Source organism: Protomyctophum bolini (genome assembly GCF_963924005.1).
Source record: "Protomyctophum bolini genome assembly, chromosome: 6".
Classification (NCBI taxonomy): Eukaryota; Metazoa; Chordata; class Actinopteri; order Myctophiformes; family Myctophidae; genus Protomyctophum; species Protomyctophum bolini.
This window is the reverse complement of record NC_137867.1, coordinates 45,013,929-45,025,002: the sequence shown is the minus strand read 5'-3', so window position 1 is coordinate 45,025,002 and position 11,074 is coordinate 45,013,929. Positions and strand designations below refer to the sequence as shown.

Here is an 11,074-nt window from a genome sequence, read left to right as displayed (position 1 = left end):
GTTCAGTTTTGTTCGCTCTGTTACCATGGACAAGTGGAAGGATGTTGAACTCGAGAAGATGAAAGCAGGAGGGAATGGAAAGTTCCGTCTGTTTCTTGAACTTCAAGATGACTATGACCCCACTTGGAACTTGGAGGGGAAATATAACAGCAGAGCTGCTGCACTGTTCAGGGACAAGGTTGCAACTTTAGCCGAGGGTGAGGAATGGTCAATTGAGACATCCTCTGCCCAAAATTGGACACCTCCCCAGACCAAGTCTAGCCTGTCACCCTCCCAATGTTCTGGAGGTCCTGGTCAGAGCTCATCCGAACCCACAGACAAGGCCTTTGAAGACTGGTTGAGCAATGATATGAATTCCTATCAGAGTGGAGGGAATCGAGATACTTCATACGTTGGCTTTGGCAACTCATTGGCCTCAGAAAAGAAAGACGATTTCCTGAACAGTGCCATGTCCTCTATTTATTCAGGTTGGACCAGCTTCACAGCTGGTGCTGGCAAGTTTGCTACTGCTGCAAAAGGTAATACTGCTAAGTTTGCAAACCAAGCAACCTTAAAGGCCACAGAGTTAGGACACACTTTAAATGATAACGTTATCAAACCTACCCAAGAGAAGGTGAAGGATGGAACACTGCTGGATGACATGGCAGCCGGCATCACTGGGCTGGCAAGCAAAGTAAACGATAACGTTATCAAACCTACCCAAGAGAAGGTGAAGGACGGGACGCTGCTCGATGACATGGCAGCCGGCATCACCGGGCTTGCAAATAAAGTTCAGGGAGCTGGTGTAAAGTTTACCAATCTCTTCACTGGAAAGACGGAAGACGGGTTATTTGGAGACAGCTACCGGAACACGGATTCCACTGAGGGCTATTTTCAGGGCTTTTCCGATCAACATGTCGCACAGGACGCCTGTGAAACACTCGGCAGCTCCGATTCCTTTAAGCCCAAGCAATCTCCCAGTAGTGATAGTTGGACCCTCAACAATCCTGCTAAGAAGTCCGACAGCTGGGAACTTTGGGACTCTGAGACGGCATCCGACAACAAACACGCCACAGGCGACTGCTTGGAGACACCGGACGACAACAGCGAGAACACAGAAGACATCAAGGATAAGAGGCCCTCCAATCCCACTGAGGAGACCTGGGATAAGGCTGGCTGGTAGTGGCCTCACCCTCCAATCCCACTGAGGAGACCTGGGATAAGGCTGGCTGGTAGTGGCCTCACACTCAGTGCCCTTGATCCCTGCCTGAGCCTACCTGAGCTTTTCTTTCCCTTTAGTAAAGCGCTGCTCCAGCTCACATCCTAGGCGTCATAGGGTGCAGTTTATCTCATTCTCAATGCCGTCGTCACAAATTGATGATGTCAGCACATTTGGGCACAAGTGGGCATGGCCGTTTTAAGCCCAATGAGTGTTTTTTTGCTAAACTAATGCTTGGAATGGATTCAGCATCATGAAAACCCCCTAGTTTGACACGCCACATGCTAGATAAAGCACGATGAAATTTTGAATATTTTGCCTTCTATATAGGTTGTTAATGGTATGGTCACATATTATGCCAATTATGAAAATTGCTCAACATAATTATGCTAGTTAGCATCTCTGGCAGTTTTTACATGCTGGGGATCCATACTAAACATTTCTAACATAAAACGTTGGTGTACTCAACATGTCCGGGTTCACTTTTTGGCTACTAGGCTATGTTGCTGTGTAACCATACGGAAAAACAATAATTGCTGGCTGGTCTGACATCAATCATTACGTATCTATGACTTATGATTCCCAATTTGCGCATTGTTTCAGTCCAATCCGAGCCGAATTTATAGACTTCTGTTATAAGTGTAATTAAATGTAAATATCTTAAACTTTAAATTCCTGACTGACACAGAGTGCAGTGCCTGGCGAGAAGATGGTAATCACGGTTGTCCAGACACAGGCATACAACTGGCAGACCTACAAGCTCGCAGCGCGCCACTCGGTGGCACACTGTGAGCTTGTAGATCTGCTATTCCATATACAGATGTAAAAGGTATAGAGAGCTACAGAGATAAGGGACTGACAGACAGACACAAAGATCTCCATATATGGACATAAAGGAGACATTGAGACGGATGAATTGAGTACTTTGACAATGGGTACAACGGGCACTGCATAACCGGGACATGCATTCCCAACTTGCATCGTTCCTGACTGGCAGAATTGTTCCCGCTTTCCAGGTGCCGGTCTACTTTAAAAAAATATAGAACATTTAAAAAAACAAATACTAAGTTGGCCTCCAGTAGGCCAGCTGTGCACACAAAACATGTCATTTTGTATTTTAAAACAGATGCCAGAGGTTTACCTTTTTTCTATGCCTAGCATTGGACGATTGATTGGCTGATCACCCCATAGCGATGATTTGATTGGCTGAGCAAAGTACATAATTATTGAGGATGAAAGTGAGGCCAGAAGAGTGAAGACGCCAATAGTGATTGAATTACATTACCAGAATTACATTTGTGATGATTTGATTGGCTGAGCACGGCATGTGATGTATGATGATGATGCATGATGATGAGAGCACTTAAGTTCACATGGGTGTGATCTTTTAATTATTTAAGCTAAATTCTATAATGGAAATCGGGCTATAGTTGCTGTATAGTAGCTACATGCATTGTATTTAGGTGATTGTGATATTTGCCAATTAGTCGAAGTTCAAAGTTACAGCGATTTCCATTTAGCCTGCATGTCCTCCCAACCGTTATAATAGGTTTTTTTTTTGTTTCACCTCCATTTAAATATTGCTAACATGGTTTGATTGTCAGTCACTCCCCCAGTAGAATAAATCACCCAATTACCAGCAAGCTAATGGGTGGGATTTTAATTAGTCCCATCATCAACAGACCTTTCTCAGTGGCCCCCCCTCGTCCCTCTTATTTCAACAACTATTCATCTGCGCTTTTTTCTTTCATCACTCATTTTGTACTGCTGATTGCTATTCCACAGCAATCAGCAGTACGCATGCACACACACACACACACACACACACACACACGCGCGCACGCACGCACGCACGCACGCACACGCGGCCAAGGCAATCAAAGTGACGTTTTGTCAGGGACGAATGAGAGGATATATCAAATAAAAATGGCATGAAATTATAAATAATGGGACCTCGTGTCATTTGCTTCAGTCCAAGAAGTAGTCAATACTCATTTCACTTGGTTTCAACTTTGTTCCACTTCCTCAGATGGGACACATCGCTGAAGACAAATCATCATGTCTGGTACAGTGGTATCGTTTGGTGACAAATAATTGTTGAACACAAAATGTGGCGGTCTTTTCATATAGCTGTCCGTTTACCGATGAAGATTGATTGTTCAACATTGACGGCCAGGAGTATTTGAGGCCGCGCTCACAGCTCATTGACGGCGTTATAGGTTCACAAGCACTTTGTGTGTGTTTGCATATTATTTCATCATATTTATGCTAAATACTAGTTGCCTTTGGAGTACTGCTGTTAGGCTTGATGTATTCAAAGAAATCACACTTGTGTGAAGTGAGGGGTTGGGTGGCATGTAGCCATGGTTTTTCTTTGGGAGGTTTCAAAATGGACCCTTACTCTACATGTGTACTTCCGGGTCCTGCTTGTCTCTCAGACAGATAGATCATAGTCTTTACTTCCTAATTCCTATCTCTCCTCGGCTCATTGACTCTCAGAACATTATCTTAACTTACTGTCCTCCTGTCCCTGCTTGTGTCTCTCAGATCATTATCTTAACTTACTGTCCTCCTGTCCCTGCTTGTGTCTCTCAGATCATTATCTTAACTTACTGTCCTCCTGTCCCTGCTTGTGTCTCTCAGATCATTATCTTAACTTACTGTCCTCCTGTCCCTGCTTGTGTATCTCAGATCATTATCTTAACTTACTGTCCTCCTGTCCCTGCTCGTGTCTCTCAGATCATTGTCTTCGACGAGGAGTGCTTCCAGGGCCGTCGCCATGAGTTCACCTCCGAGTGCTGCAACGTGATGGAGTTCGGCTTCGAGACCGTGCGCTCCCTGAGGGTGGAGAGCGGAGCGTGAGTCTCACACACACACACACACACACACACACACACACACACACACACACACACACACACACACACACACACACACACACACACACACACACACACACACACAAGCATATAGACTAACTGAGTTTCAGTTTAGTTTTTGGTCATATTACTTTTTAGCGATAGATATTATGAGTGTATATAATAATTGATAATCATCATCATCCTTCTTCTGTCTTGGGGGTGTATAGCTGGGTCGGCTACGAGCACGCCTCCTACCAGGGCCAGCAGTTCGTGCTGGAGAGAGGAGAGTACCCCCAGTGTGACGCCTTCGGAGGCAGCAACGCCGTCCACATCGAGAGGATGACCTCCTTCAGGCCCATCGCCTGCGCTGTAAGTCAAACGACCGAACCAAACCAAACCAAACCAAACCAAACCAAACCAAACCAAACCAAACCAGTCCCTCTCATTATTTGCCACCATTGCTATAGTTCTTTCCATTATGCTATATAGGTTATCTTTGTTTGCATTCCCAATATTCATATGTTTGAACCACTTCAAACGCTATACTTATTATAGTTGACCGGTGTTTGACGGAGGTTACATATAATCGTGGGGCTCCTTGACTTGAAGAGGTTTGATAATGAGAAGCACTTTTTTGATTTGATTGAAATATTTATTAACAGTTTGCAGAATTACAGTAGGCCTACATTTCAAGCACAAACTCAATACAAGGACTGTTAACTGTGAGTGGACGACCCAATTAAGCATTACACTTGTTTACAAGAGGGTCCACCATGTTCAATTCATCAAAACATTTAGAGACGTACACAAATATACACTTCTATTATAGTTAAAGAACAGAACAGGAATTCATCATAAAGGAAGCAAAAAGGGAAAAGAAACGTATACAGTGAGGGGAAAAAGGACATTGAAACCACTTCAACCTACGTATATATACATTTTGGCCATTAACCATTAAGACCTGAGTCTTAACCCATTCTGAACGGGAACCAATTTTGGTGTTAGCATCATGTTATGCTTTAGCTATTGAAAAATAGCAGATCTACAAGCTCATAGCGCGCCACCGAGTGGCGCGCTATGAGCTTGTAGGTCTGCTATTTTTGAAAAATCGAAGAGCGACTGGCATTTTTAGAATCTGATCTCAGGTCAGAATGGGTTCATCAGACCAGTGTGTATCCAGTGGAAACCTCGTATGAATCTGATCTCAGGTCAGAATGGGTTAATGGTTAAAATAAAAGCCATATTATACCGTACCTCCCGCAGCTTGTGAATGGATTTCACGTCCGTGCCGTTAAGCTGAGCCGTGTTGAAAATGATAATGTATAATAAATGCCTGGGAAAAGTAGTAGTAGTAGACTCTGGGCAAAATAAATTATTTCTGGGCCATAAATAGTAGGTGAATTATTCAGCATCCAATTAAGATTTAAAAGGCTGACAGAGATAAAATGGCAGATATACCGTGATTACACTTTTGGACCAATATTGTAAAATAAAAAAAACGAAAGTTAAAAGAAAAAGAAAAGAAAAAGGCTTTCTCTGATCATATGACATTTTAATATTTTACAGTATCACATACGTGACATTACAGCTGATGAACTGACTTTGTCTGTCTGTCTGTCTGTCAGAGCCTTAACCCATTCTGAGCGGGAACCCATTTTGGTGTTACCTATTGAAAAATAGCAGATCTACAAGCTCATAGCGCGCCACCGAGTGGTCGCGCTACGAGCTTGTAGGTCTGCTATTTTTTGAAAAATCAAAGAACGACTGACATTTTTAGAATCTGATCTCAGGTCAGAATGGGTTAATCAGACCAGTGTGTGTCCAGTGGAAACCTCGTATGAATCTGATCTCAGGTCAGAAATGGTTAACTTCAGGCCCTTGAAAAAAGCACCCGCTGTGCATCAATGCTGCGGTAAACTAAACCGAGTTCATAATCTGCAGTATTCATGTTCTACACTATGTACTGTATATATATCGACTGAGGGTGTTTTTGTCATATTTTGTTTTGTAATAATACTCAAAATCTACAAAGTAACGAAAGTTGTCAAATAAATGTAGTGGACTAAAAGTGCAATATTTGGATCTGAGAGATGTAGTGGAGTAGAAGTAAAAATGTTGGATATCATTTAACCCATTCTGACCTGAGATCAGATTCATACGAGGTTTCCACTGGACACACACTGGTCTGATTAACCAATTCTGACCTGAGATCAGATTCTAAAAAATGTCAGTCGTTCTTCGATTTTTCAAAAATAGCAGATCTACAAGCTCATAGCGCGCCACTCGGTGGCGCGCTATGAGCTTGTAGATCTGCTATTTTTCAATAGCTAAAGCATAACATAGTGCTAAACCAAAATGGGTGCCCGCCCAGAATGGGTTAAATACTCTAGTAAAATACAAATACCTCAAAATGTAACTCAAGTAGTAGCTACAGTACTTAAGTAAATGTACTTAGTTTCTTTCCACCATTGATTTTACTGTGTAAAAAACCTGCATTTGCCCTCGATATTAAACCTCTCATTGCAGCATATGTGTCTCCAACACACACTGTACACACTGTACGTGTGCGGGGAACGCAATCTGCATTTTCTTTGCTGTAAACGTGATCCGCCTTAACCCATTCTGAACGGGAACACATTTTGGTGTTAGCATCATGTTATGCTTTAGCTATTGAAAAATAGCAGATCTACAAGCTCATAGCGCGCCACCGAGTGGCGCGCTACGAGCTTGTAGGTCTGCTATTTTTGAAAAATCGAAGAATGACTGACATTTTTAGAATCTGATCTCAGGTCAGAATGGGTTAATCAGACCAGTGTGTGTCAAAGTGGAAACCTCGTATGAATCTGATCTCAGGTCAGAATGGGTTAATAATAATACGGACCACGGTCTGGAATGCAACATGCGTATTGAGGCTATTTGTAAAAAAGGGGACCTGACCTGACCTTTGTTTTCCCTCTGCTGCGCAGTCCAATAATGCAGAGATGAGAAATGAATCTTCATATAAAAAACAAAACAAAGGTACATGAGGGTTAATCACAGCTATGTTCCACTGGGTGGGTATTATTAAAAAGAGACGGGAGGCCAAAGGAGCACGCGGACACTAGACTGTAGTGCTGATAATACTGTAGGCTATACTGGCCTCCAGATGGAAAGAGAGAAAACAATGTTTCATCACTGTCGGACAGAAACCGTGCACCTCCTTATTTTATTTTATCTCTGTTTTCATAAATTAACACCCTATGTTGTCGTATATGGCCGTGTCGCACAGTAGCTATAGTCGCCAAGGTGTGTGTGTGTGTGTGTGTGTGGTGTGTGTGTGTGTGTGTGTGTGTGTGCGTGTGCGTGTGCGTGTGCGTGTGTGTGCGTGTGCGTGTGTATGTGCGTGCGTGTGCATACAGTACTTCAGTTGGCAGAAACCTGGCATAGAGGAGATAATGGGGCATGAGAAAATATGACATCTTTTAAACACGGCCCGACAACGATGTGCAGCTCTGCTCTGGTGGCGATGTGTTCCTTCCAGAGTGGCTCGGAGCCAAACAATTAGCGAGAGACATTGTTTTAGCTGGTTGAATTGTACACTTACTGACTGAACGCCGTGGTTTGAGTGTAGGGGTTTGCACAGGAAGACAAAGCACAATGTATAGTGGTGGGGAATCTGGGGATATACCTGCTTCATCCTGTTCTCTCAGCCAAGGGGATCCTTGGACTGACAAAACGTTGACAACCTCTGCTGCAGAGATGACTGACGTAACAGTGACGTTATTGTTAAATGATGTAGCCTTTAGTCTATATAATTATTAATTAATCTGGTCGTTTTAATGGACCCCTCATTAACCTTAATTTGGTCGTTTTAACGGACCCCTCACCAACCTTAATCCGGTCGTTTTAACGGACCCCTCACCAACCTTAATCTGGTCGTTTTAACAGGCCCCTCACCAACCTTAATCCGGTCATTTTAACGTACCCCTCACCAACCTTAATCTGGTCGTTTTAACGGACCCCTCACCAACCTTAATCTGGTCATTTTAACGGACCCCTCACCAACCTTAATCTGGTCGTTTTAACGGACCCCTCACCAACCTTAATCCGGTCATTTTAACGGACCCCTCACCAACCTTAATCCGGTCGCCTGTAAAACAAGCGCTCCCTCAGTGACCATCGACTACCAGGCTCTGAGTAAAAGGTCATCCCCAAGAACAGAGCTCATATTTTCAGAGTTAAAAAATAAAAAACATAACTCATCACTTAATTACCATGCCGTTAAATATTGCATTTTCTGAGGGCCCCTCCAATGCCCAGCTTTGTGTGTCTGTGTGTACCACGGGCTGAGCACAGAATGTATGATGATGTATGATGATAAGAGCCCCTCACTTCACACGAGTGTGATTTTCTGTGTAGGGCATGTCGATTCCTTGCAGATTTTTTAGATTGTGCTACCAACCACATGACATCATGTCACATGACATCATGTCTGAAAGTCAGGTGGAATCGGTAAAGTTGAGTATGTGACCGCTTCTGACCGAAGTCATTGATTTTTTATTTTTGATTTGAGCTTCAAATTGACATTGGTTGTTCAGTTTGACCCACCAGTTTTGGAGATATGGCTTATATAGAGTAATGTCTTGCGAGTTGAGAAAACAGGCTTGAATGGTTCTGATCGAAGATTATTAAGCACAAGATGAGAAATCTGATGGTAAATTTATTCTAAGTTAAAATGTATATAATACAAGTGATGAACGTTTCAAGCTCTCTCTCTCTTTGGAAGAAAGGCAGACATGAGGGAAAATGCACATTCATTGGGTATATCTAGGCACAGAATTAGGGTGGGTCTTAAGTTGACAGGTTCTAACATAGTGGGAGACAACTGGCAGGGAGCCGAGCCAGCAACCAGCCTAAACTGGTAACTTGACTGGTCCCATTGATGGATGTATAGCGAAGTGTCTTGACCTGATAAGGTGAAACTTAGCGCCAGCAGTGGTATAACATACACTGCTGAGCGGCATCTGCTCGCTCAGAGAGGCCTTCTGACCTTGTCCTCACTTATCAGTAGTTGTTACTCCCTAGAAATATCTAAGCATGTTGGTTTGTTCTATAGGAACTGCTCGGAATGTATAGCAGTTGTCTTGGTTGCATTGGAATTGGAGAACAGCATGTTAACCCATTCTGACCTGAGATCAGATTCATACGAGGTTTCCACTGGACACACACTGGTCTGATTAACCCATTCTGACCTGAGATCAGATTCTAAAAATGTCAGTCGTTCTTCGATTTTTCAAAAATATAGCAGACCTACAAGCTCGTAGCGCGCCACTCGGTGGCGCGCTACGAGCTTGTAGATCTGCTATTTTTCAATAGCTAAAGCATAACATGATGCTAACACCAAAATGGGTTCCCGTTCAGAAGCGAAAAAAATAAAGAGTATTAATTGTATATGAACATATAGAGAATATTTATATTCTCCAATCAATTCACTTCTGTGAACTCTAACATTACAACTAGCTACATGTTGTTTAAGCATTTATTTCATATTTAAATGTCTCCCCTCCTGAATAGTTAGTCTTGCCACCATGACTGTCTCTGTATCAAAAAGGCTCACACGGAGATGATACGATCCTCTCACTGTGCAACAGCTATAGAACGTTGAACTTGGGCCTTTTCCGCTGGGGCCAAACCTTCGTCCAGCAGAACTCGCAACTGAACTCAACTTAATTTCTATAGCACATTTATCATAACAAAGTCAACCAAAGTGCTGCACAGGTTAAAAGAAAAACAAGGGGAAGGTTGGTTTGTTGAAGTGTGTTCATGGCTTCTCCCCGTCTCTGAAGCTCTTTAAAACTAAATCACACTTGTGTGAAGTGAGGAGGCACCCCACTGTGGCTGCCACATGACATCACAGGGGGGGCAGTCATTCATTGCAGTAGCACTGCCACTATCTACGTCATGACTTATGAGACATGAATGCAGTGATATTATCTCTTTAAAAGCATCATGTCTCTGTCTGTCCGTCCGTAATGCACGTCACGTGACTCGAGAACCGCAGGGAGTGCAGTGCCCGGTGTCGAGTCGGTCGGACTCACGGTTGTCCAGAACCACTCAAAAAAGGGCTTTGCATGGACATGGCCTCTGCACCATGGTCCATATATGGAGCTGGCCTGTTCTGACATCACAACACGGGCACCGCTCTAGTTATAATAAAACAAAACCACTCATAAGATGTGTATATATATATATATTGGCCATATGACATCCCAAGTTGTCATTAGTGGCTAGTGCCCCTCCAAAAAAAGAAAGAAAGAAAATTAAAAAATCACACGTGTGAGGGGCTTATGATCAGACATACATCATCATACATCATCATAATACTTGGCCAGTCTAGTCAATCTATGAAAACAGTACTATATAATCAGTCATCTCCATATTTGGGCACAGCTGCAGCCCACTTTAAGGTTAAAAAAAGAAATACAGAAAAAAGCAAAATACATACACAATGTGTTAAAAAAAATCTAATCATGTGGATCTCAGGAACCATAATTATGGGAACGACATCAGTCATCTAGTATGAAATAAAGTTCTAGAAAGTAAAGGAAACGAAAGGAAAGTTAAGGGGAAAAAAATAAGAAAAAAATCACAATCACAGATTAGCCACGGACATTTTATTGAATGATGGCATGGATCCTCGCGGGAAGATCCATGACGTCGTTAAATAAAAAAAAATGAAATAAAAAATGAAAACAAAAAAATAAGTGACTAATAATGTGAACATTTCCCTTCCTTCAGTTGACCATCAATCATTGCTTGGCGTGCTTGAAAATGTGTAGACCATAACCTGGCCTATCCATCATAACTATAGTGCAGAGTACTGCTGGAGTGGTGGTGCATGGAGAAGATGCTGGGGGAAGTCGGCATTCCTCTAAATACATTGATGCCAATTTTGCCTTATCGTCTCGCGGAGACATCACGTGGTGGTATAACGGCTGCTCAAGGGCTTTCAGATGTCTACTGTGGTCTGTGGGTG

General features: G+C 42.8%; 2 protein-coding genes across 2 annotated transcripts in view; both read left to right on the top strand.

Moving 5' to 3' along the window:
- The window catches only part of LOC308317047 (ADP-ribosylation factor GTPase-activating protein 1-like), a gene marked incomplete at both ends in the record, with an annotated part of 1,326 nt that extends 164 nt beyond the window's left edge, over positions 1 to 1,162 (top strand). The window contains 2 exons of the mRNA XM_080765838.1: positions 1 to 613; positions 710 to 1,162. The exon at positions 1 to 613 is cut by the window's left edge and continues 164 nt beyond it. Coding sequence (XP_080621964.1) covers positions 1 to 613; positions 710 to 1,162 — 1,066 coding nt within the window. The remainder of the gene's footprint in view (positions 614 to 709) is intronic.
- A 2,065-nt stretch (positions 1,163 to 3,227) lies between these two features.
- On the top strand, positions 3,228 to 7,603 carry LOC308317045 (beta-crystallin A4-like; the record flags this gene model as incomplete). The annotated part of the gene is made up of 4 exons (XM_080765835.1): positions 3,228 to 3,263; positions 3,938 to 4,056; positions 4,287 to 4,428; positions 7,580 to 7,603. 4 exons carry the CDS (start codon positions 3,228 to 3,230, stop codon positions 7,601 to 7,603), a joined length of 321 nt encoding a protein of 106 aa, XP_080621961.1.
- Positions 7,604 to 11,074: the final 3,471 nt, after the last annotated feature.